We start from the raw sequence: 27,415 nt of genomic DNA, 5'->3' as shown, positions 1-27,415 counted from the left end.
AAGTGCTAACATTAATGTTACACTTTGCTGAAACTCATCTCCCACATCTAATTTACTGGAGGAATCAGACTTCTGCTAATTAAAGCTGACTTCAACATCTCCTAGTTGTGTTAAAAAAAAAACAGATTGAAAGAGCAAAAGTGAAAAATAAAAACATTCTTTTTGCTCTTATTTTTTAACTAAGAGAGTGACTTTCCCAGAACTCCGCTGTGCCCTTGACAACTAAAAGCCTAGCGTTTGGAGATGGAGTCCATGGATGAAGGAGAGAATGAGGATGGGTTGCTAAGTGTTGCAGCTGACAGCATTGCTTTTACTCTAACAACACAGGGCCTCCATAAATCTCCCCCTGTGTCAACGCCACGTTAGTTCAATAAGCTTAAGTGCTACACAAAATAGTAGTAAATTAAAGAGCAAATCCAAGATGCAACAAATGGCCCTTCACCATCTAACAAACAAAAAGAAAGGGAGTCTGAATCATGGAGCTGTCCAACAGATGTTCCACTCACCTCAAAGTCCAGCTCCGAATAGCGCGACTTCCTTCTCTGTAGAGAGAGAGACATAAACAGCAGTAGATTAACGCGGTCACTTTGACTACATGCAGTCCACTTACTCTTACAGAGCCCCCTTTTCAAGCAACCTATTGGGATGTTTCAGGGATCTGAATATGAGTTTCATCCAAGTATTTCACTGCAGCCATTAGGATTTGCATCTTCCTCATAAATATTAAAGGAGAATTTAGAGAAACGTGCTCAGAATCAGTGCTTTCCCACCTCTATGATCACTTACGTCCAAACTCTTTTTAAGAAGTCAAGGATAATTGGGGCTTAGAGATACAGAGCTTATAGCTACAGTATATGGCCAGTTTAGCCTAGTCCTGGACTAAAAGCTTTCTTTCAATTGAGATTTTTTAAAAATTTTCTTTTAGGATAGGACTAGGCTTAATCCATGTACGGAGAGCTAGCACGTAGTGTTTGCGGTCTGCTGATGACGGTCTGCTCACCTCTAGAGAGCTCATGGATATGGTGGAGCCCGTCTCGCTTCTGGACAGGCCTCCACTCTCCTCCATCTCGGCCAGGAAGTTCTTGACGGCGGTGCGCGGCTCGAAGGGCAGGTTCTGCATGTGCTCGGGCGGCGGCGGGAACTGCTGCTCGGGGCTCATGCCCACATGCTCCATGCCCATGGGGCCCATGCCAAAGTCGGGCCCCACCTTGTAGTGCGGCATCATGCGCTCGTGCGGGCCCAGCGCCTCCATGGGGATGTTCATCTTGTTGCTCTCCTCCTTGATCAGAGTGGGCATGCTGCCGGCCGAGCCGGACGCCGCCGCCGCCGCTGCTGCAGCGGCCGCCGACGCCCTGGGCATGACGATGTAGTCGGTCTCCATGGCGCCTTGCGGTGAGTGGCTGCCCATCTCGTGGCTGGCCATGTCCTGCTCGCTGTGGCGCAGCGCGTCGTCCGTGCACAGGTAGACGGTGCGGCGCATGTCGCCCGTGCCGTCGCCCAGGTCGCCCAGTCCGCCCATGGACATGTGGAGCCCCGACGGCGGCTGGATGATCACCTTGGACATGATGTTGCCCGGCAGCGTGGAGTAGTTGAGGCCCTCCGGAGCCTTGCCGTCCTCCTCCTCGTCGTTGAGGGAGATGCGCGACAGCGTGCCGGTGATGGTGGCCGCGCGGCACGAGCCCATGTCCTTGTGGAGCGCTGCAGGAACAGAGAGGAGGAGAGAGAGAGAGAGAGAGAGAGAGAGAGAGAGAAAGAGAGAACACAAGGTGGAGGAGTGGTGCGTTAGTTAAAGCTTGGGAACTGAACCAACAGCATCCTTGAGATGAGTCGTTTCAAGTTGGTGCTTTCTTTTCGTTTGGGGAGATTAGGCCATTGATTCCTGGATCATGAATAACTGCATGTGTTACTGAGTCAAATGAGACGATCCAAAGAGGTTCCAAAAATTTCCCACAAGGTTTCACTCCTACCCTTGACTAAAATGCTAAGTATTCTTTTCAAATGATCAAGTGGAGTTATTGATACATTTCCCCACCTAATGTCTTTGGCCAGATGAAAGGCATGCAATCAATAATGAAACATTAGATTCCAATGCCTAACAGTACTGAAAGAGAAAAGTTAATGTGAAATTTGGATTGTGAGTCTATAAGGCATTGCAATGCCAACGGCTGTGATAAGTTCTAGACTGGGCTGAGTTGTGCTATTGTTGTTCTCTCGTCACCTTGCAGAACCTCAGATAAAAGACAAAGAGACAAAACTTTTAACTGTCTGGTAAAAAAATGAAATGAAAGAAAACTAAATGAAAAATATGGCAACTTGCAGTAAGGGCAGCTTGTACTGTACTATTGAGTGGTTTGGGAGCCCATTTTAATCTTTGTCAACTAAACCTGAGGGGAATGACAACCGCTATTCAGAAAATGGTCTGCAAGGAGAGCGGAAGGTCAGCGGGAAAAAAAACCCTCTGATCCAATGCCTGTGTTTGTTGTTTGCTGTCCAAATAAGTGCCTTGTCCCTTGTGCAAACACAGCTGGACAAGCCAGCGAAGGGCAGCCGAGAAGATGTGGACATTCTGGGAATCCATTTAACAACAGGTTGGCCTTTGAGAGGAACTGACACGCCACGTAGAAACTTGCGTCACATGAGAAATAAAACAAAAGACGACAACAACAAACGATGAACAGTGAATAATACGTTCTGACCCAGAGGCAGACATTAGTTAATTGTCAATGTGAAATGTGGACCAAATCACTTTTAGAACCCTTTTTTCGTGGTCTGTCAAAACCTTCATGTTAAGGTGATTCAATTCAGAGTCAATTACACAGTGCTAAATGTCAACTGTCACACACTAAAATGTAGATTTGGCATAATCCTGCCATTACATGGTAATAGACCAAACAAAATCCCCAGGATAACAACAAGCATAAACTATAAATCTACACCAAGGCTCTGTGGTGTGCCTCTGGTCCATAGATGACCTTAGAGCGGCTCTGTGCACCCAGAAATGTTTTATTCATCCCGAGCTGCACAAGATTCTGACTTCCTCTATCCCAATCCTCCCTCTCCAGTCTGGCTCAGGCTGCTCTCTCTCTCTCTCTCTCTCTCTCTCTCTCTCTCTCTCTCTCTCTCTCTCTCTCTCTTGGCACTGGGGAGATGGCACCAAGTGGCAGCGGACCGAACTCAGCGGACAGAACTCTTTTGCCAATCGGGTCACAGTGGGCACCCCACCACCACCACCACCACCACTGACTCCTCCGACTGGCATAAGAACTGGGTGGATGCCTGCCTTCACTCGGTGAACGCACCAGCATCTTCTAGAGCCGCTCACACGCAGGTCCATCTGTGGCCTTATAGGGAGGCACGTGTTGTCAGTCTATTTTAAGTGATGGCAGATTCTGATAGTTGCACAAGGTTATAAAGGACCCGTTCAAAACCCATTCACGTGGCTATCAGGGGCAGCATTGTGCCTACAGTCAGCAATGCTTGTCAACTATTGAAGATTTGCCAAGCAAGTGGACATTATAAATGTAACCTACAATGTCAGCACTGTGTGCTTACGTAATACAAGCAGCGCAGTAATGTGCTTCTTATCGAACGGTTCAAGAGCGTGTTGCATTTGAGGAGGTCCCTTCCTGGGAACAGCAAACGAAGTGGAATTATGGGAGGGCTTGTCAAGTCCCATCTGGCTCAGTGGAGATAACGAAGGCAATGAAGACTGCCCATCTGTCATTTCAACCTCACTGCTCACAACACATGGCCCGCGCCGGGCACCGCTGACCCCCTGAGTGTCTCTCTACAAGCGGCTCTTCACGAGGGGACTCAGTGGAAAACTCAAGACTCATGCACTCCGAACCTCCAAATGCTTCACCTACTATTCAGCCTAAGCTCCCCCTCAACGCTGCGCTAGGGTGACTCCAAAAGCAGGGCGGCAGCTCGAGTAGCTACAGATGCCGTTTGACTGGCATGGGGCTGATTCGTTTGACGGAGGGGGCAAAGCGAAGCATGAATCAGTCGAGGGGGTTGTTGGTTTCAAAACATAATTAGTGACTCAATGCAATCCGGGACACTCGGGACAATTACGTTAGGAATCAAAAAAAAAGAAAACGCAACTAAGAAGCTTTCCCCTTAACAAAGAGTCGACAAGCTCATTTCCTACTGGCTAAGTGCAGCTATGGTGAGAGGGGAAACAGAGTGGGGGTACAAAGACATAATGACTATTATCATGAGTACGGTAATTAATCCTTCCCAAGCAGAATAAAGTACATGGGGACATGTTACACATGTGGGGAAGAGCTAAAGCTTTGGAAGTATAAATGCATTTTGATATCATGACATTTTCTTCATAGGAAATTTGCCTACGAGTTGGCAGTTAAATGATAATTTGCCTTAATTGTTTTCATTAGAGAAACTACAAGTAGACTTTGTTAAAATAATAATCAAACTTACTAGCTTTCAGAATCTGCACCCACAGTTTAAAATGTCATATATTGTTTCCCTATAACACCTCATGAAAGCTCCTCTCCAGAAAAGCCTTGAGCTACATTCATACTAAATTCTGTTTTTTGATTAACACACAGGGCCTTATGGGCATTGTAGTTCTTCTGGGCAGCTTGGGATACTCTCTCCATGGTTGCAGCCTATTTTTGGACCGTGAGAGGCGAGGTAATTAGACACTCATTAATATGGTGCCATCTGTTTCTTACCTGATCGACAGGCGATGTCGACGTCTTTCTCAAAGTCGGTCTGTAAAGTAGAAACACAAAAACAAAACATGATTAATTATTAATAATAATTAACAGCCAGAGCACAATGGGCTCTGGAAACGTTAAGAAAATGACAAACAAATCTAAAGAAGTCCAGCCATTTTCTATTTGCTTTCCCTTTTTCCCCTCTCCTTCTATTTCAGATAATTACTATTTGAAAACTAGGACATCTCTTTGTTTGCCATGCTGCCTGTCAACAATTTCCCCCTCCCATGCCTCGGAGGGTTTTCATTCTGTAATTGTTTCAGTTGGTCTGCCTGCCTGCCTCACGTCCCCCCAGAGCCTGTCGGACCGCTCCAGCGTCCCCGAGCTTCCTTTCAACAACACGTCAACGAGGCCGGCTGCTAATGTGCCACCGCGCCACTAGAGCGACAGTCAGCCGGGCACACAATCAGGCTGCCAGGCAAACAGGCGGGATGGGTGAGGTGATTCGAGCGGGTGGGGGCGGTGGGGGGTGGGGGCGTTGAGAGCACTTTCAAATCTCGGCAGCAAAAATCGCTCCTATCAAAGGGACATTAGGATGTGAATAGCAGATCACGGGCGATTATTCGCCACTGCCACTTTGTGATATCAAGCACTTTCCCCCATTGCATTTCCGAGGTTATAGTGTGTTTGTGTGTGTGTGTGTGTGTGTGTGTGTGTGTGTGTGTGTGTGCTGCTGTTTTATTAGGCCCGAGGACGTGTGGGGAGAGATTGGCGGGAGGGAGGGCGGATTGCTGCTGCTGAAGATGAAATGAAACTATGTGAAATGTGATGACGCAGTTTCAGTCTCCCAACCCCTGCTCTCCAGATCTGGGCATCAGCCATAGAAAATCAGGGGGTAAATTGGTGTCATCTATTACAAGGAAGAGTGATTATACACCATGTAATTAAAGTTCAGGCAAAGGCCTGGGCTGGAAAACAACTATTGCTAAAACAACAAAGCCCGAACCAAGGGGGGAAATCAGGCATTGCACTAAATAAAAGCAATGATGAATTGCATTAGGGGATCATGTTAAATGGAGGTCAAAGGATTATGTGGAAAGAATTAAGAGTATCATTAATAATGGACTGCGCATTACGTTCACTTAAATTACTTCCACGCTTTACAGAAGATGATCTGGGATGCACCTCATAAACACCTCCATCATCTCTAATGGGATTTCTCCACTCTCCCTAGTTACAGCTCCACAAAAAAAAAAAAAAAAGAAAGACTATTGCAGTATCCTTCTTTGCCTAATCAAATTCGCAGAGAAAAAAATACTCATGGCACTAGCTTGACACCCTTACCATAATCTGCGCATGGCCATTAGGGAAGGTTCCAGTGGCATCCGCGCTCATCGGGTCCTGGCAGTTTCGGAGTCGACATCTGAAGGCATCTTGGACCTGTGGGATAAAACAAAAAAGAAAATGACAAAAAATGTTTCTCCATCTTAGATTCTCTTAGGATCATTAAAAATTAACTCACTTCAGCATGATCACGATTAAACAGCGCAGTCCGTCTAACCTCTTACATCCCCGAGTCTCTCATGGATATCTGTCTGTGACCACTACCATCTTTTTTGGGGGGGGATAATCAGTGAGCTGTCCTATTTTTCACCCTTTTCCTTCTGGATATCTAAGAGTAGCTTTAATAAAATCCTCAGATTAACCACATTTTCTGGAACACGCAAATGTAACACTTTAATCCTTCCCCAAACAATGTACTGTACCTTAACACCTGTCAGGCTGCATTATACATTTTATGTGTATCTGTCTGTGTGTGTGTGTGTGTGTGTGTGTGTGTGTTTCTGTGTGTGAGTGTGGGGAAAGGTGGGGGTGAGGTGGGGGGATGAGAGATAGACTAAAGAGCATTTGTCAACAAACACCAAATCAAACAGGACCGGGTGAAACACTAGGGATTAATTCAGGGATTTAAGTACTTCCAGCTTGTCTCGCTAGCCGGACTACCCCGGGGGGCCGGGGCGAAACCCAGCGGGGGTAAGTGCGGAAGTCGGGCAGGATAAGAGGGATTAGCCGAGAGACGGAGAGGGAGCGATGTTAACGTGTAAATACGGGCCAGCCGGTGAGCGGTGAGCTGTGGACCCCCGGTGACCCCGACGGGGACAGACATGATAGGTCTGGTCTGGGCCAGTGTCGCACCTCTCTCCTCAGGATGCAGTGGACCATCACGATGACGAAGCCCTGCAGGGAGTCGAAGACGGCGAACAGGATCTGAAAGAGGATGGAGCGCTTGTCCGTCATGGCAAGCACGGCCGACATCCAGGTCAGAGCCAACAGGGGCAACACCACACAGGAGCTCCATAGAGACGCCCTGGGGAAGAGGAGGAGGATGAAGAGGAGGAGGAGGTGGTCGGAGAGGCAGACAGAGAGAGAAACCAATAATGTAAACAACAAATAGGAGCAAATAACTGTAAAAGAGGGCACTTTTATTGACAGCAAATGAATACTGAAGACGAAACCAGATGCAAAGTGTGTAGTCAAATTGACAGTGACGACAACAACAACAACAACAACTTGCATTACTATAGCGCTTTATAGGCACTCAAAGTGACTAAAAACACTGCCTACACACTTCTCTGAAAGCCACATTATGCAAGGTCAATCTACACATGCAGTGACCTAGTCAAGTAGTATCTGCCTTTTTTTTAGGTCTGGCACGTCGTCTATTCCTGTTTTCATCTATTTTTAGCCCGTCGTCAACAAAGAATGTGAAACTCAGGCGCCTACCAACTGTTCCTTTCACACCTTTTGTAATCTTGCCGTCTCTCTGGGTGGGAAACACACACACACACAAACACACACACACACACACACACACACACACACACACACACACACATACACACACACGACAGCTTTCGCAACATAATCTTATTGATTCCCCAAGACATGGCCCGAGCACTTACATGGCGTTGCTGGCCGTGGTTGCTGATAAAGCGGTTGTGGAGACAACCCCACACTTGGCACATTTAAGAGTTAATCCTGTATGAGGCTCGCTCATCTGCCTGCGAAGCAACAAGCACAACAGGAACGCTTGTAAGAAAGACGGGGGGAAAAAAATCACAACTACATCAAATTGAAAAGACATTCTGTTTTTTGGGGTGTGTGAGTAGGGGGGTTGAGTGGAGGGGGAGTGGGGGGAGAAAATCTGTCAGCCAGCTCGAGGGCTGTGCATCAGATTATGCATATTAGCAGACAGTCTCAATGAGGGGCCGTTAAGTACTTTCAGCCTGTTCTGATTCTGCCAAAAGAAAGATGCGGTATCTCTCCCAGGGAAGCGTGACCTCTTTCTTTTCTCTCTTCTTTCATTAATTCTCTCCACATGTTCAGAAGAACTGGGCCTCTTCATCTAGTGTCTTTGAAGACAAGCTAGATTTGTGTGATCCTGTGTGTTTACGCACACCGGTGTTTGTTTTGTTGATATCTCTGTGTGTGTGTGTGTGTGTGTGTGTGTGTGTGTGTGTGTGTACACTTTGTCTTTATGTGAGTGGCTGTGTGTGCGTAGCATAAGTGTGTATGTTCGGGTGAGTAACTGAGTGACCGAGCGCGGAGGTTGTGTGGAGGTTGGCAGGGTGACTGGGCAGCAGATGCTGTGGGTGGCACATTTGTCTGACACGGCGCCCTCAGCATCTACACTAGGCTCTTACCCGGCTCTGTGCTTCAGCTTCTTGTCCAGGATTCCATCTCTGGACACCAGTTTGTTGAACACTAGGATGCCGATCACCATGTTGACCTGTTGAGGCAGCCACAGACACACTCTCCATTAGACAAACAAACAAACAGACAGACAAACAAACAAACAAACGAGGAAAGCCAACACTCCTCTCCTCTTTCACTCAACAATGAAGGTCAAGTCCCCTCGGGGCACAGTCTCGTTCTATCCCCACTGTACTACTGTGACCTCCCCAAACACATCACACTTATTTTATGAGGACAAACCAGCACAAACAGCCTTTTATTTTGAACAACGCTGCACTGCAGTGAAAGTCGAACCCTTGTGTCAGATTAACCCACTAACCAACATCCTTTCCCTCCTACCATTCATGATGATACTGGTTACTGGAAGAACAGTCAGGCTTTAGGGTATCTATTTCACTTTAGCGCTGAAGGTTATACTGGTCCTTCAAATAAAACAAAATTGATTTTGAGAAGTAGATTTCTCTTTTCTTGTACCTGCATACAAAGGAATACTACACTCAGTATATGAAATGTCATTACGTTAGCAGATTAGAGGTCCTTCAGAAAGCAAAACTTGTCAGTTACATCTACCGCTATGACTATGGCTGTGTCAGCAAAACACTGGCGTCACACGCGCCAAACTACACATTTACAACACCCCTGTCTGCTTTGTGGTGTGTCTATCCCATTGCACCGGGGGATCGTCAACTAAATCATTTAGTCCCATTACAGCAGAAAAGACGTGAAGGCCGGTGAGGACAGACGTTACTGACCAGAACCACGGCAGCCGCTGGTCCGACAAACGCGTAGAGGAGTCCTCCTTCCAGTGAAAGCCAACAGCTGTGGGAAAAATCAAGAAAAAGGGAAAATAAAAGTCAGCAGAGGCTCCATAAAAATGAACACAGAGCATTAAGTTAATGGTGCACGGCTGCATACAGTTGTATTATCTCCCAGTGTCAGGGGAAAGCAGCCATATGTTGTGGTTTCAGATGAGCGCTTTCTATAGAGATGAGGGTAGGGAAAAGGAAAAAAAATAGCAGAGGAGAACTTAAAACATTGTTTATTCTCTAGAAAGCCTTCAGGGACACAACTAAGGAGAAAATTGGGCCCCAGAAAAGCATCACACAGGCCCTTCAGGGATTATTTAGAGCTGGTGTTGTTTGGGAGAGTTTGTTGTGCAGAGTCCGCCATTTGTTGCACTAAATATTTCACATCCAAGGACAGTGGGGAGGACTGAGGGAAGTGCTCTTACTATTGAGGTGTCCCATAGCCTTTGGCCTTCGTGAAACCCATGGAGATGGCCACTACCAAAGCTGGGAGTCCTGTCGAGAGAAAGGCAGCAATTAGACAATTAGCATGCTGCTATTTATACGCCATTACACAAGTTGACAAATACATAAATACATAACACTAGTCTGGGAGCCAGACGAATCTGAGAGCTCATTTCATCTCATTTGCTCTGGCATATCCATCTGGCTCCCCTCCTATTCAAACATATTTTTCGCCCAGCGGAAATCTGTCTGGCCAATCACAAGCGTTTATCTGATATGAGGCAGACTTGATATGATGATGACAGAAAAACACCACTGAGGTTATTTTGTACACAACCAATGGCTTCCACAGGTCGTGTCAGACTCGTGTCGTGTAGACTTAACCCTTAGAACCCGATTGATGCAAAGTGCGTCAAAAAACACACCCTTTCTTCTCTGTTACATTGCTCCGCGACTGTTCATCACAACGAGATAAAACCTTTATTTTATGACAGAGAAGAAGTGGGGCTTTCCAAAGAGACTACGCACTTGTCTGTACGATCAAGTATGAAAATAAAAAAAAAATCATGAAATTAAATAAAATTGCATCATATTTAAAGTCTATACTTCTCGGCGTTCACCTGCGCACCCATTACTCTTGTTTGAATTACTCGCGAACCCGTGATCACATAGATATGGCAAGCATATCAGATGAAAGAGGAGAAACAGGGCTATCCACTGGTACCATGGATATCGATCTTTCTGGCTTATAAAAATAGACGAAGTGACTGCAAAATATTAACGTCATGTACACAAACCAACGCTGCACACCCATTACTCTCGGAGTAATTACTCGCGGACCCGTGATCGGATATATATGCCACGTATGTTAGATGAAAGAGGAGACACAGAGCTATCATTTGATACCAAATACACCCTTCTGGGTTATAAAACAGACGAAGTGACAGCAAAATAATAACTTCATATAACTGGACTTACCCCACGTTTTTGTCTGTTTTTGTGGCAAAGCATGTTTATAATCCAACGCTATCGTGTGTTTCTCTATGGCAAAACATGTTCATAATCCGGTTTTGAGATCCTAGCAAATTCCTGCATGGCATCCAATTCAAGGCTCACATTGCATCCCAATTTGTTCAACAAAGAAACACCTTTTTTGCCTTTACTTTGTTCATGGCAATGCAGTAAAAAGTTGAGAATCATCATGAGTGCATACACCATAGTCACACATGCTAACAGGCAAACTTGGGTCAAGTCAGGTCAGATCAGTTCTTGTCACAGATATGGAGCGCAGAATGGTCATTTTTCATCGCTAAATAAAAAATGGCATTTATTTCCGTAAATCACACACCACATATTTCTGTAAATTATACATATAACTCAGCCCCAGAGTATCCCTCCAACATGGCAATTATATTGCCCGTTTCAGGACAGTCTGCCCTACAAACACATGAAATGCATGTAGAGCTATGAGCTTGCTGTGGTGAGATACAGGTCAAAATATACGAATTTTTATAATATGATTTTTATATTTTAATTCTTTAAAAATCAATGCTAGTACTAATACATAAAATGATGGCAGATCTGGATAGCCTAGACTCTGCTGAAAAGAACAATATATAATATGTGTGTGTGGCACTTACAATGACCAGAATAAATCCTTATGAATAAAGGTAGTGAAAATGCCCTAAAAACAGCTTAGGGTTCTAAGGGTTAAACAATCTCAGTGTATTTTGTTTAAAAAAATAATTGCATTTAAACCCTTCATTGACAACAAAGATGTGCTTGCTTTACTTACCATCAGGATCCTGTAAGTCTAATGTGCAAGCTTAGCTTTCTAATGAATGAATTGATAGGGCCCAGACCAATATCTCAGTTGAGCATTGGTCTGCCTTGAGCCTTGCTTACTGTACATAACACAGTAGTAAAAATAAACTCTGGACTTCAGCTCTCTGTGTGGATGTGTGCAAAGCCGTTGTGTTTGTCCCGTTCATTGCACACTGGCCTTAATCTCTAAGAGTCCAAGGAGCAGTCCATGGACTCTCCTCCCTGTAATTTTCAGCCTGATTTCCCTTTTACCATCTCTATTGGTTTATCTACAGCTCTGATATCTATAGCCCTCCATCCCCCATGCCCTCTGGTGTAGAAGACCAGGCGCGAGAGACACAAAAGTACAATAGTCTTAATCGTTGCTGATTGCCGAAACAAGCCCAACACAGCCCAGCAGGCAACGTCCTGCCAAAAACAAGACAATAAAAACATACTGATAACAATAAAAGCATGGTGGGCCGACTCTTGGCAACATGGGCTCTCCTCAGAGAGCCTTCTCCGCCTCCTCTCTTCTGCTCTCACTGCGGCACATGGGCTGCTACCTCCTGGACTCCTTGTCCACCTCCTCTCTTCTTCTATTCTCTCACTGCGGCACATGGGCTGCTCCTCCACTGCTGGACTCCCCAGCATGCACACACTGGCCACCCGTTATGAAAGCTTCTCATTCCACCCTCGAGTCTCTCTCTCTGCCGTTATGCTCGGAATATTAACACCTCCTTGGCAAGATGCAGCTGGAGGGATTTATTGATGCGGTCGGCTCACCGGGAAGCCCAGTGGTCATCCTCCAGCCCCCCCCCCCCCCCTTCTCTATGGCAACCTCGCCTCCATCTCCTCCTGCCTCCATCCCACTCCCTCTTCCCCTTGCGGGCGGCGCTGTGGAGGAAAAGGCCCTGTTAATGTGGCCAGCTCTGGGCATAAATCAGCACAGAGTCTGAGGTAGCGCATTGCAGGGCACACGCTAGCACTGGAGCATTTCACAGAAAGGTCACTTTTAATATCCGCACAGGTGGGCAGAGAAAAATAAGACCCGCAGGAGAGGCGAGGACTGCTGATATCATTTGGGAAGAGGGAGGAAATACGTCCGAAATGTATTTATGGACCTGTAAATAATTCTGTCCTGTGCATATGAGTGAGACTGGACGGTGTGAGGTCTGCGGCTGTTTAGCATTGTGGATGATGTTGGGACCAGCAAAAATCACTCCCTCAGCTCAGCATTACACGGATGCTGGCTAGCCGAGCTGATTGATCTATTGTGAATACCTGTGCATGACAAATCCTGTCCAAGTGGGGAAATTGGGCATTGTTCACAAACAATTCTTTATCCCCCACATTGATTTGGGATTTGAAGAGAAGCATGATTCATATTATTTAGAAAGTGTTTGGCAGTTAGGCCCAAAAGCAGTCTTTTCCTGCTCTGCTCAGTGCATGGGGCATCCTGTAGGCTAGACTGGAGGACATGCCCGACGATGACGCTGTCTTCTGCACCCGCACCAATAGCCTGCTTAGCAACGGTTGTCATGTGTCAAAGAGAAGATTAGGCAACAAGTTAATTTCCCCCTCTCTCTCCTTGTTCTTATCTTGCTTCTCCTCCAACAGATTTCTGGGATTTTAGTGCATAATTATGAAATACGTTCAATTATGCTAAGTGCAAATAAAATAATGATTGCAATTCAATGACTTACAAATGACCTTACACTTTAATTACATATTTGAATTAATTATAGCTGCATTAAAACCATTCAACTGGTTATAGCAGGTATGAACAGCTAATGTCACATCGAGCAGTTAGATAAGTGAATAGGCAATCATTTTTATTCAGTACGCTTTGTCTCTTTTATTTTTTCTTTTTTCCCCTCAGCCTGCAGCAGAGCAGAGTCATGACGGAGACTGAGCCTTGTTTGTTGCTAGGTAACTAGAAGAATGAATGTTAGCACTTTTCCAATCAATTTGATTTTTTTTTTTGAGGGGCTGCAAGTCCGCAAGATTGAGAGAGAAAGAGAGGATAGAGAAAGAGAGAGGGAAAGAGAGAGAGAGAGAGAGACGTTCTGAAGTGCCCATAAGTAATAGCCCCTCAGATTTGGGTGCAGACGGATGAATCCAATGAAAAGGGCAGAACATGTTGACCTACTAAGCCTATGGAGACAGCTGTAGTAAAAGGCCCTTTTGCTTTCCCCCCCCCCTCCCTATATCTTCCCGTCAATCTGGACCATAATGCAGACCCAAGTGCAACATACTCGGTTTCCCACTGACGCAGGCAATTCCACTCCAGACAGAGCCGTGACTGGTGCTGTTGGACAATCAATACTGGTTCATTACGCTCGTTTAGCCCAATGCTGTTCAACATGCAGATGAAAGTAGAGTGGTTTTACGGTGAGACAGCCCCATAGCTGCTTGCATAATCAAAGAGCATGTCATTAATGTCAACAAAACCTCTTTGTCGAAATCTAATACGTCAAGATGGCTTCATTTTGTTTTCTTCTCAAAGTCCAAATGCAGCGCCAGTTCACACTCTTGCAACCCTCCAAGACCTCTATGACTGAAGTGGTTGTGTCATTACGTGCGGCTAATATCTAATTCTGCCTACGTGGCTCTTCGGTTTGACAAAGAACCATGTTTGTGCGTGCCATGCCAATATACCCATTATAGACACTAATAATGATTTCCACTCCACCACCAGAATTCAGTAATATGGTGCCAGAAGTGAATTAGCGACCATTGAAAATTGAGCCTTGGCTCCATGATGGATTGAGAGACCTGATTCAGCAGCCAAATAGCAGGATATTTTACCACTCACATAAGAGTTTCGGTGATGTTTTACAGCCATAGCAAAGCAAACGCACAGATCCCCTAGTTGAGACTGAGTAAGACCGAGAATGGAGAGCCAACAACAACAACAACAACAACAGGATAATAACAAAATAACCAGCACGTACCCCATCCCAGACAGAGGAAGCGTTTGCGGATGAGTCTGGTCCGCACCTTCCCCGTGACAGCCATGTAGGACTGCCACGCCTCCGTCAGGACCCAGCAGAAGGATGCCAGGAAGAAGAAGTGCAGAAAGGCTGTCGTCATCGTGCAGACACCCTGTTGGGGGGCAGAGAGAACGGGCATTAAAAACTGGGCTTTGCTCGCCGGACACTAACCCTGAAACACACTGACTGAAGGGAACAATATTAGTCTCTGAAAAATGCTAATGGAAAATTCTGGTGATTAAAGTATTGAAAGCTGAAGGTCCATGCCAAAGAACAGCCCACTAATCACAGGCTTTTGTTTTCCTGAGAGACGCAGTGTCTGGTGTCCCCTCAGCTAGTTTCTGAGTTTCTGACCATAACAACACAACCAGATAGCAGCACAGATAAGACAAGTCTGGCCTCAGCATTATAAACGCTTAGCTATCATGCTAACGCTACATCTCCGAGACACTCGGCTTCACTTGGAGGAGCCGTTTCTTTGGGCAAAAAGCTACAGGCCGCCTCAGCTATGCTTTGCTTTGCTTTTGCGCCAGCTTTCATCTGTATGCAAGGCAGTGCTGCCAGCCACGTGATCCAAGGTCATGCTTCTTCGACTGGCTGGGTGTGGGTGGAGAAGACGGGGGTGGGGTGGGGGGGGGGGGGGGGGCGGTGAGAGGGAGGGAGGGAGGGAGGGACAGAATTACCCAAGATTCACAGTCCCCAGAGCAATGACGAGACTGCCATGACAAAGAAATGTCAAAAAAAAAGAAAAAAACAAAGAAAAAACAAAACCACCCCGGCCGAACTGGCAGTGGATCCTTCCGGTGCATCCTAGCTGGTTTACATTTTGAAAAAGAGCCTTAAACCTTGTCTTCATGCTAACCAGTGATAAGCCAATTACATGCTGCAGAGGTGGTGAGGAGCCGTTTTGAGCCATGTTAAATGACAAACACAGACAGCCTCAAAAAACATTTACAGGGTTTTATGTCTGCACTGAACAATAAAAAGTAACATCATTTTTGAAAATTACAACTAATCTCAACAAGGCCTACATTATGCAGGTGATTATACATTATGCAGATCTGCAATGCACTGTACAAAAAGCTCAATTTTTTCCACTATGTAATCATGGTACATTTTAAAGCAACTCTAAGCACCAAATGAATTAAAAGATATGGACGTAAGGAGGAGATGCATGCAATCTGTCCTTTTCCTGTTTGCTTGTTTGTTGGTTTGTTTGTGTTTATTGCACCTTAACTTCTGATAGCATCACTTGCATTACAGATTCCATTATAAAGATAGCCGCGGCTTTCCTGTGATGCACCTGTAATAAGTCTAAATGCATTTGGAAATGTACAAAAACACCACAACAGCAAATGAAAGGGTGTGTGCAAGAGCTTGTTTATGGGGATGAGGGAAAAGGGAGGGGGGGTTGGGTAAGTACATTTAAATTAGCTGTTTACCAAAATAACGCAATACTCTCTTATTCAAAGTAATTCAAATGAGATTGCTGTCAGATGGGTTTCTGTACGATCCTCATCTGGAATATGATTTCTGGTTATCTGTACACAGCCTGTGAGCTGGGTTTTTTTGTATGTCCTGCGTTGCATAACCTATCTGTTATATAAAGCTTATGTCTCACAGTAACACATTTCATCTCTCTGGTGATTCAATTCTCCAGTTCCACCTACTGACCCAGGTAACATCAGGTGCGAATGACCCAACAATCCATCTTGAGGGGTGATGATTAATATCAAGATTCCCAAGAGACTAGTGGTCTTCTGGCTCTCTCAATTGACATTATATGACCTAAGTAAAGTAGTGAAACTGGGCTGACTCCTGAAATTGCTGTGCACTGAATTGTTTGTTGTTTTATTTGGTGAGAAGCAGATGAAAGCGAAATCTGATAATACATTTTTTTTTTTTTAAACGTGACAGATGCTTGAGATTGGCGGTCTAATTAACATCCTCTCATTTCTGCCGCACACACACGGCTGTCTGAGTTCCTTCCTGTTTGTGGAGAACGCTGCTCCATCCACCCTGCTGTTCATTCCCTTTGCTCTTGGGTAATACAAAATGATGGGTGGAAAAAAACAACAGAAAAATACATTTTTGGAGCGTGCAAATCCTGTATGAATGCTATTATCAACAAGAAAATTAGCATGGAAGTGAAATCAAGCCTATCTACAACAGGATGGGATGAGAACGTCACCGTTTACTGCTTATTTGCTGCCTTTTATGTGCTTTTCATGTTCGTGCACTCAATGGAGGCCTTTAAAACTATGGTCCAGATGTTCCTATGAACCTTGATTCTCCAATAACACCCACAGCTATATCAACAGCAGCCACAGTCTCACTTGCCAAGCTCAAAGAAAGACGGGTACAATGAGGCAGCATCAATTGCCAAGCCAGACTGACAGAAGAGCCACGACTGCCATGTTGGTTCCCACACACAGTGGGGGTCTCATTTCACACAAACAAAAGTCAAAGCAATTTATGTCTCTCCAATACTCTTTTTGCCACAGCAGGGCCACCGTAGTGTGTGAAATGTCCTCTTGCTGAGGATGTGGGGTTGAAGTTGAGATGATGGGGTTGAGGAGCAGTGTATGTGGTTGGGAATATATTCTGATGGCTCTGCCAAGCTGAACTAGGCGATAGACCATGCACGCAAGGCACCCTGTCCTGAACCACACACCCAGGCTTAGCAAAAAAAAGTTCTTTCACACGGATAACAAAAAAAGAGAAACGTTTCGGCTTACAGCAACTCACATCAGAGTAGCATTCTTCTCCTTCTAATTGCCCATGATCATCGATTAAGCTTGTACAGCACATTTCAGTCTTGCAAAACGCAGATGTTCCAACCGTGAGCGATCCACAGAGGACTGTGAAAAACCACGGAAGTGTGATGAAGCACCGTGCCGTAGCTACAGATGTTAAAGACAGCTTTAGTAGTGCAGGGTCGCTCTCCCTCCCTGCTAAGCTGTGACATGGCCAAATCTCCTTAGTATCGCGTGGAGAGATGACACTGCATAGGCATGAGGCCAGGAGGGCTGGGTGAGGTGGGGAGGAGGGGGTGATGAGGTTGGAGGTTTGGGGTGGTGGTGGTGGTGGTGGTGGTGGTGGTGTGGGGGGGGGGGGGGGGTGTTTGCTGATGCTGTAAAGACTTAGTTGGAATCCAGAGTGCACGTTGCCCTTTACAAAGGCAAATTGCTGGGAGACGTCGAGCCCAGCGAGTCTGTATCCATGGAAACAAGGGATAGGAGGTAAAGAGCATACTGCAAGGCTGACGTCAGAAGGAGGAAGGTAGATGGAGGAAGGATATGTTTGTCTGTGTGTGTGTGTGTGTGTAACAGTCTCCTTTAATAGCTGAAGCTAGCAAACAAATAAGAGTTAGGGTTGAAAAACATATATGACAAATATGGGTTAGGGTTGGAGATATAGACCAATTAGCTGCTGGTGTGTGGCTGGTGGCTGCAAGCCGTGCCCTCCTGCACGTAAACACTAGTCAACAATGATGACTGCAGAACCACCCAGCAGCATAAACCCGCGGAGGAAAAGAAAACAAAAAAGAGAGGGAAAAAAGAAAACGCATTGAGAGGCAGACATACTGCATACTATCACTACACCTAATTATGTCTTTTCGAGATGCGCATACATAATATGTGCATGCACTGTACTGTAGCTCTGCTGGAAGAAGTCAGGGCTTTAGCATACAGCAAGGATAGCATACAGGGCTGAGGCTGGATTGTCCATTCAAGGAGAAAGGCGCAGCAGTCAAGATGGCTGCATGATGCAGGGGCTGCTGGGAAGAAGGCTGGGTAGCATGGGAACAAAACATCCTCGTTGGGGCACTTGGATGGAACTACACGGATTGAATCATTTAAAGCACTGGCTCAAGTGTGGCAGTGCATTTGTGGCTGATTGTACGGGTCATATTTAAATGCTTCCATAATAGTGTATGGAAAGAGTCCATCTGCAACGAAGAAAGATTTGCACAGATATTGTTTCAATATTTTTTTCTATGTGTTTCCCTGCACTCCACCGGGGAATTATCTAATCGTTTACAAATCAGGACAAATAGGCTGCATGGACTAAAATAACAGCATGGATCATGTTCCAGTACTTTTCCCCTTACATAACTGCTCTTGATATTGTGCTTCAGAATTGATGTCTTCATTGTGTGTGCTATTGTGTTTTTGCGAACAGTTGCAACCAACATCTCCTCTTCTACATCTGTCCTTGGTGTTGTTTAGTTTGGAACCAGCCTTTAAGATACAACATATCTGAGCAGGTCTATACGCATGTGTGTACTCATGTATGCATGTATGTATGGATGTGTGTATGTATGTACACATGCCAATGTACATCTGGGCGTCACTCAGGATAACATGAAAGACTAATTCATTTACACTGTCATTTAGACTGTCCCAACTGAATTTACTGTGAATAGTTTAAAATACACTGTAGCTGTATTACTGTCATCTGCATAGATTTGACCTCTCATCTGATGAAATGGTGCATTCAGGCTGAATTGGACAAATCGTTCCACATTATAAGTCAGCCACTGCACTCAGTCTTGGATGAAGGCCCTGTATTCACATAAGCATCAGGTAGAAAAGCGCTGTGCAAAAATCACAAATATTGACACTTATGTGAATGACAATGCCGTCTAAATACTGCTGTCAAAGAAGCCTGTTGCGTTTTCCTATTTTACAGGCTTTTACCGTGTTTTTATTGTCCATTTTCCTTTTCAGTGAGCTGAAAACGCTGCATCACCTTGCATCAAAAGGGTAGAAAAGGCAGTGGTTCTATGGAACATTTTGAAAGCCATCAAGCTGGATTGATATAAAATGTGGCTGGCTATGTCATTTCAAAACTTTCCGCAATGCGCTTGCACTACCCACGCAAAACAACACCCACTCACATGGGGTGAGACTGTCTCTTGTGATCTGTCAGAAATATATCTACCTCCATGCCTATGTTTCACTTACCCTTTCTGTGTGTGTGTGTGTGTGTGTGTGTGTGTGTGTGTGTGTGTGTGTGTGTGTGTGTGTGTGAAAGTAACACATAGCAAGCCATCATGAACACAAACATTGGTAGATATAGATGTATTAATAGGCCTACATTCAAAGTGACTGCACCAAGGCCAGAACTAGGTGACACACACACTAAAAGGTTGTGTGAGGGTAACCCCAGTCAACCTACACTGTTTGTTTTGGCTAAGGGGTTTAACAATGGCGCTTCTGCTGTTTAATGTTTAACTAAATCAATGTGTATATCCTGTAGAGCACCATCAGGGGACCTAAAGATATGTTAACACTGTGTTCTCCAACGTATGCTGATGATTTATTCATCGCTCACCTCTTGAACTACAAGACAGTGGTCTTACTCAGAAATAAAAATGCAGGTATGGATCTAAAGATCATAAAAAAAATACAGTCCCCCCCTCTTCACTTCTACCCCATATTCCCTTTGCCACAAGAAGCAACCTCGAGAAAGGGGAGGAATACATTCAGCCACCCCCGCGGTCTTTAAAAAACATTCATCATGCTGGCACATTCTGCATTGGTAGGCCAGGGAGGGGCCTGGCATACCGCCTCTGATTATGGAGAGTACTCTCCTCTCTTCTCCTCTCCCCCCTGTGTTTCGCTGGCGTGTTATCTGATAGTGTGTGTACTGCATCTCTGCTTTTTCGCTCGGATGGGCCTGGGGACGCCTCCTGGGGAGGATTTAGTCTGAGTTTAAAGCATTTCCGGGACGCTATAAATAGAACTCTTGATTGCAGGGGCAACTATATTTGAAACGGCCCACGGGGCAAAGCCAACACATAAAAAAAAAAAAAACGTGACGAGATGCACACGCCAGAGAATTGCAATCCGTCGTTCACCATATGTTCGATAAAACGAAAAATCATAGCAAAGATGTTGTTGCATTTTGCCACTGTACTTCCTCACCAAAAGACACATGCGTTGCAGTGGTACAGCATTGCAGCAATGCACATACTGAATTAATAATTGACCCACAAGCATAGCACTGTTAGTCCCACAATGAGGCACAGTGGTTGAGTTTGTCTCATCTTCACACATCAACATTGCATTCTCACTGTTGAGTGGCTGAGAGGATAGGAACACAGGAACTAATGGCCTCTCACCTTCGTACCTTCTCAAGAGGAGTTTATGTCCTGAGAGACAGAGCCACTTCCCTCACTTCATAAGCAACTAAACCTCGTCTCCAACATTTGCGAAAAAGCACCTGCATCCCGCTGCTTCTAACAATTCTGCCGCTCCGAATCCAAATTCCAAAAAGGCTTTTGTCTAATAATTGTGGGCTTCAAAAACCCTCTCAGGCCCATCTTGAAAGCTTTTTACTCTAACCGGAACAAACAATGAGCTTTTAATTGTGCCATCCGGGAGTACTCCATGAACAGCACACAGGTCTCTTAGAGACTGAAGTACTGCACACAATGTCAGTCCGTTGATACTCCTTTTTCACCTGTCGTACCTATCCTATACCTGTTCTGTACACCTGCATTAACATACTCATGAATATGAACTAAACTAACCAAAGATGAATGCAATGGCAATCCACCTCTGATGGAGTACATCCAAGGCATGCTCTAGGATGTTTGTGTCCATATAAATTCTGTCTTCCCCATCACTGTTATCATTCATGACAAATATGTTACCAGTCCTGTGAGGGTGAATGTCGCCATCACAGCACAACAACCCACTACAGGAAAAGCAAAAGGGCACTTTACACCACAAATTATTCATAAGAACACCCATACATTTCTTCAGGGCCTAGATTGATAGTAAACATGTGACATAAAGGGAGGAAAGGAAAGGAACCCCCTTCATCTGTAATATCACAAAAGCACATCCCAGGCAGGTTTTTCAGAACAACTTGCCTTCCTGTGAGAAACCAGAGCTGACACTGTTGTGCCTACTTATGAAAGAGCGAACACCCTTAAGTATTAATGTTGTGGTGCTGGAAGAGACGAGTACATTTCACTTTTCTTCAGGACATCTAGTAAAGCGTTGGCCTTGTGATATAACACATTACTTATTCATACCACAGAAATCAAATATCCTTTGGAAAAAATGAAACATGCAAATAGCGAGTTAGCCTATTGGTTTTGAACACTGATTTCCAAGCCCCCCAGAGAATACGGGTTCTTTTTTTTTGGTCAACACATCCATAAACGAGTGACAACATTCATACGCTCTCAGTTCTCTCAGACCAAACTTAAAACACAGCATGACCTCCAAAATGTAGATGTTACAAACGCACATCAGAAAAACACGGCAAGGCTTTAAAGTGTAATGAATCTAGAGACCTCTTAACTACAAACAGCCAAACTGGAGTTAATAATACATCCACTGCAAAGGCCTTTAAATATCCTCCCATTAGAGCTGAGAAGTCTTTCTGACTCAAACACACCGCTTAACAACACCCTGAACAGAGCTCTGGCATGCTGTAGTCACCTGACATGGATTAAGCCCCATTAGCCAGATTTAGCAAAGTCGACGCGAGTTTGGGTTGCACACCCCTTTACAAAAGTACCTCACACTCACTGCCATTTGTAATGAGCTCAGAGTAGTGCAAATCTCTATTAGGTGCCCCTCCTGTCTGTCCACAGTCGTATCGGCCTCATTCTAATCCAGCGCTTAGTCACAACAAGGACGGCATCCCCAGCCGAGAGATCCTCGCTAAGGGGAACGTCAAATGGGATCATGGGTGAAAACTCCCAGCCCCACACTAAACACGGCAGCTTAACGCCCTTTACTCAAGTTGATCACACAGTGGATTTGGAAACCATTCAGACCCCTTCACTTCTTGCATACTGTACTGCTGTGTTGTGAATGTGATGCTACATCTCTCTTGACCATCACAGCCCATAACTCTTGTCCATATCCTCTACTTAACAATGCAATGTAAGACAATAAAACCATGTTTGGTATATTAGGTAGATGGTAAATGTATTACAAGTTATTGTTATTACAATGTGTCTTGCTAATAAACTGTCAAATTGTCAAAACTAAAATCGCTCATGCATGAAAGCAAGTACTGTAAATAGGAGTACACAAAGGCCACATCTTTTCTATGTAGAGAAAGCTTGCTGTGTGTGTATCTGCAAGGCTAGATGTGTTTGTGTATGTGATAGGCTTAACTGACAGTATTTAGAAGGAGTGTGTCAAAACCTGACAAGCGGTATTGTGCTGGCATATAGCTAACAGTCACAGACAGATTCCTCTCTCTTCTTCTTAAACCCTCACAGACAACAAGCCAGACATGTCTCTTTGTTTTCCCACATTGTCCTGGCTAGATTGAGAGACAAACAGACTGAGAGAGAGAGAGAGAGAGAGAGAGAGAGAGAGAATGACAAGAGACATACGAAGGTGACGCTATAGACAGTCACTGCTCCCTATGGACACCTAGACAACAGAAGGATGATTTTTCTGCACTGTCCCAAAAGCCATCAATGCCGAAGCCAGTAACACACACACACACACACACACACGCACACACACTCACCAGTGCACAGAGACACAATGTCACGGTAATTAACCACACCACCACACACAGCATTTACCTGTGGAATAATCCAGCCTTTCAGCAGACCATTTTTGCCCAAGTGTTTTTTTTTTTAACAGATGAGAGAGAAGCTAATAATAAACATGTTGGTCTGGAAGAGCTCAGCTACAGCACCATGGAGACAGGACGGATGCAGCCTATCGCCTACTGGTCAGCCTCCACACATTTAATAGCCTGAGTGCCTATCGCCATGCCTGCTTCCAAGCTGGTGGCAAATTCCACTACCTTGGTGGGAGACTGGCCAAGATAAAAGCTACAGCATTATTTGGGCACCTTGTGCTGACCATTTTAGCCATTTTCCACACTCTCCCTCCATTTTTGTTCCTAGTTGAAGGGCACTGTGGTAAAGCCGCTAAGTAAATGGCTTGTGCTCTAGCAACTAAAATGTCTACCTTATCTGACATCTGTTATTATCTGTTATTTTGAAATAACTTTCTTTTTTTGTCAATTAAGCCAATTACTAGTTACAAAATTCTTTCAAGAATATAATGAAAGCACCACAAAACATTGTGATTTATACTACTCTGTCATAAGTAAAAACCTATGTCAAATATCTGTCTTTACTAAGGGAGAGTGTGTGACCTGTTAACACATGACTAAAGAGATTTCATCATTTAATATTTAGAGTTTAGGGGTGTCGTCAGACTGGATCCCGGACTATGCCACCCGTAATGAACAAGCCCGATGACGGGGTGCTTGATAAGTGCTGACAAGCCTTCAAATCAACTCAGTGTGAGGACAGGCTGGAGGCTCCCTGTGACCACCATGTCAGGTTACTGAGGCAGAGCACGTCTAAAGCGCCGGCTCCAGATCCATTCAACTGGAGAGTGGACACGACTTTTGCCCCTCTATTCCACAATCACACACACACACACACACACACACACACACACACACGCACACCCCTTCAACAAATCAACTAAGGACCAACAGTCTCTAAAAAAATTGCAGTGTGACAAATAAACTGCCTTGCAGACCCTGGTTAGCACGAGAGAGATGTAGGGAAGGGCCAACTTCAAAATGGCCCTCATGACAAGAGCATTTAGAGCTTGCCCTCGGGAGAGGCCAGTGCTCTGTTAATGGGCAATCAAAAGAACAAACATGTGACTTTGCCTTCTATCAGAGTTAATTACACATCGATTTTTTTTAACTGTCTGCGGCAAGGCATTTCCCAATATGGCTGGCGCCACTACCTTTATTTACCCCATCCTATACCTATACAGTCTGAGAACGTGAGAGTGCATTTCTTCAACAAGCACATCAGATAGATCTTCAGGCAGCCAGTAATATCAACGGCAGCGATACACACACCAACACAACGCCTATTTAAGTCCATGTAGGAGCCTAGAGGGAGGCTGTCATAACCAGGCTTGCTGGTGGCACTCCAGGCCTCTGAGTATGCAGGTGCTCTTCTTCACACATGTGCTAAGTGCACTGGCTCCCCCTGAAATGGCTGCTGATGGACCCATGGGTGCCCGTGGATATGCCTGTAATAAAATGTCCGTGTGACACAGCGATGTGTCACTCCTCTCGGCTGTTGACTCACACAGCATTGCATCTGTGTAGGCAGCCGACAAATGACAATCTTCCCTGAGCAGGAGCGCGAGCCCTCCACTGTGGTTAGCTCACTTATTAGCAATTTTTAAGCAATGAACCTCCAAAAAAAAACATGATTTCCCAGACAAGCTTGTAGGGGCTGCTGAGGACAAACCTCTTTTTCTCATTTTGTCTATGTAAATGAGGGCATTGATGCTGTATTTCCGGTCAGAACATAAAAAAAGAATGTAGGCCCTGTGATGTAGTTCCAAGATTGCTTGAAATAGCAAGACTTCAGTTAAGTGCTTCTATAATGACACATTTCAAACAGCAACACAGCATTTCACTACCTTTCTGCACCTCGCTGACGTCAGTGCCTTGGAACAGACTTCTTCTCAGCCCAGTATGCGCCTCTATAAAGAACGCACTTCACGGTGATACTATTCTTGAGAAAGTGCACCAAAATTCTCTGCACTTAACCTCTGTGTGACATTTAGAAAAGCTCTTCCACACTTGTGACTCTAATCCAGGGCTCTCATCTCGTTTGAACTTCTAAACAGTCAAAAATGCTCAACATACATTGTTTTTAAGCTTTGATCTTTAGAAAAAAAATGAGAATGTCCTCCCAATGAATGGGTTTATGTACTGTATGTCTGCCAAACTGCATCAGAGTATTGACAGAAAGGTTGCATCCCTGACCCTTAAAAAACTCCCTTTAGAGTTTTCATGGATTCCAGAAGCAAATCCCTGCATTGCTGTTGACACCCATCTTCCAAATGAAGTAGGCCAAAATCTCAAAAGCACATGTACTGTTTCACATGGTCAACCACTTCAGATGCTTAACAGCAGCGAGGCATATAAATAAGGGAACTACACACTTCTGGGTCCCCCTGCTGCAAACATCATAAACGACCCAAAAAGACAAATAAAAATCAACCCAAACCATCATCGCCACATTGCCCCTCTCGTCTGAAATAAAAAAGCAATATGACCCATCAAAACTTGTTTTTCATGCTAGGTCTGCTCATTATCCAAAAAGAAGTTTAATCCTTGCACACCAGGATTCTCTTTTCGTTCAATCAGGAGAGCAGAGAAAATTACTGCAACTGTAGCATCTCAGCAATAATTAAATTTGGGAACTATAGATATAAATGTGTGTGTGTGTGTGTGTGTGTGTGTGTGTGTGTGTGTGTGTGTGTGTGTGTGTGTGTGAGTGAGTGATAGATAGATAGATAGATAGATAGATAGATAGATAGATATGCATACATGTGTGTAGACATCAACAGAATATAAAACAATACGCCTAACTGTTTCTAGGGTAGACCAAGAGCGCCAAAGAATAATGGAAGTGTTAATATAGACCTGATCAAAGTCCTGACATAGAAATGCACCATCTCAACACCATATTACAGTAACAACCAAATAACCTGAAAAGACTGCAGCAGACTCCTGGCCAACCAGATGGGAGGGCTTGAAGATTACACAGAAAGAGCCAGAGTTGCCACAATGTTTCAATGGGGCTGCTTTTCTTGAGCATTAGCACTTTGTAAGTCAGACTTATTTAATTCCCTGATCTGGGATGATGTCTGAATGAGACTGCTGGGCGGCTGAATGCAGGGATCTTTCTTTTTTGCACATTTGCTGGCTCTTACTTTAATGAAAAAGTTCAATAGGTTTCGGGAGTAATCCCTATGCGCCTCAATGCACCAAATGAAATGATTTTGGGTTTTAAAAAAAGTGCCTTCCTCTAAAGCAGTTCCATGTGGAGAGACGTAAGGAAGGTATCACATCCTGCCAAACTCCTGAGTCCGGCCGTTGGTTCCATTAAGGCAGGGCATTAGATCACTTGGAGCAGGCATAGTCTTCACTAGAGACCTCCATCATTTAAAACAGCTATAATGTCAAACTAAACCCCTAAATCAAGCATTTCTGTCCAGAATGATATGAAGTCTCTTGGCCACTTACCCATTCGACTTAGTTAATTATGGAGACATAGATTTCAATGGGCCGTGCCCTCGGATGATCGAAACATTCGTTTTATTGGTAAATATCCCTTTTTTGGAGAAAACCTTTTTCGTCCAAGTTTTTTCTTCATACAAGAAAAGTCAATCCCATATTGGATTTGGGTTTAATCAATGATTTCTAACCACTGTGATCCTGATTTCCTCAACAATGACTCATACTCTACGATCCCTATCCCCTGAACTCCATCACAGCCTTCACTATAAGCAAGATGTCATCTTGTGAAAGGGGCAGAGCAAGCAAGCACTGTCTCTTCTACATCATCAAAAATGCTCTCACAGAATGACTTGGCACAAATCTCTGAACAACATTCATACCCACTGTCAACGGAGCACTGGTCATTTGCCATAAGCAGATGGCTGCGATCCCTGAATCAATGCTGTCCACCTTTTGCACCTCTCCCATTGATTTAGACTAAAATGCAATGTTACGGGACTGACCCAAACGGATCGCCTTAATCTCTTCATTGGCCCCTACTCACACAGAGCAAAGCCAAGCTCGGACAAATACCACTGTAATTCGCCAAAAGCTGTGCACAGATACATTTTATCTGGGCAACTAGGAACAAGGCAGCTTTCACTGACATTTGTCAAATTTGTGTTTCGTGTCAGTAGGAATGCTGTAAAGTGTCAACATCTGGACAGGTAGGTTGGACCAAAAAAAAAATAAAAAATCTAAGGCATCCATCTTGACGTCATTTGTGACACAATTGTTTTCTTTCTCATTTTTTGTTCTTGGTGCTGAAGATTAGACCCTTGGGTGGCACCCAGTCTCAAGACTGCTACGAGATTAGACC

The 27,415-nt window shown here is 44.7% G+C and overlaps 1 protein-coding gene across 3 annotated transcripts in view; it reads right to left on the bottom strand.

The window, feature by feature from the left end:
- Positions 1-27,415, bottom strand: part of adgrb3 (adhesion G protein-coupled receptor B3) — a 146,576-nt gene that overhangs the window by 3,511 nt on the left and 115,650 nt on the right. For all 3 annotated transcript variants that reach the window (XM_042065809.1, XM_042065811.1, XM_042065810.1), the window contains 10 exons: positions 14,449-14,599; positions 9,670-9,739; positions 9,191-9,257; positions 8,387-8,472; positions 7,646-7,744; positions 6,879-7,050; positions 6,027-6,122; positions 4,698-4,737; positions 1,001-1,698; positions 507-542 (listed from right to left, as the gene is read on the bottom strand). In XM_042065809.1, the coding sequence (XP_041921743.1) occupies positions 507-542; positions 1,001-1,698; positions 4,698-4,737; positions 6,027-6,122; positions 6,879-7,050; positions 7,646-7,744; positions 8,387-8,472; positions 9,191-9,257; positions 9,670-9,739; positions 14,449-14,599 (1,515 nt within the window). The remainder of the gene's footprint in view (positions 1-506; positions 543-1,000; positions 1,699-4,697; positions 4,738-6,026; positions 6,123-6,878; positions 7,051-7,645; positions 7,745-8,386; positions 8,473-9,190; positions 9,258-9,669; positions 9,740-14,448; positions 14,600-27,415) is intronic.

The sequence above is a fragment of the Alosa sapidissima genome, chromosome 16 (assembly GCF_018492685.1).
Source record: "Alosa sapidissima isolate fAloSap1 chromosome 16, fAloSap1.pri, whole genome shotgun sequence".
Classification (NCBI taxonomy): Eukaryota; Metazoa; Chordata; class Actinopteri; order Clupeiformes; family Clupeidae; genus Alosa; species Alosa sapidissima.
This window is presented reverse-complemented; position numbering and strand designations above follow the sequence as displayed.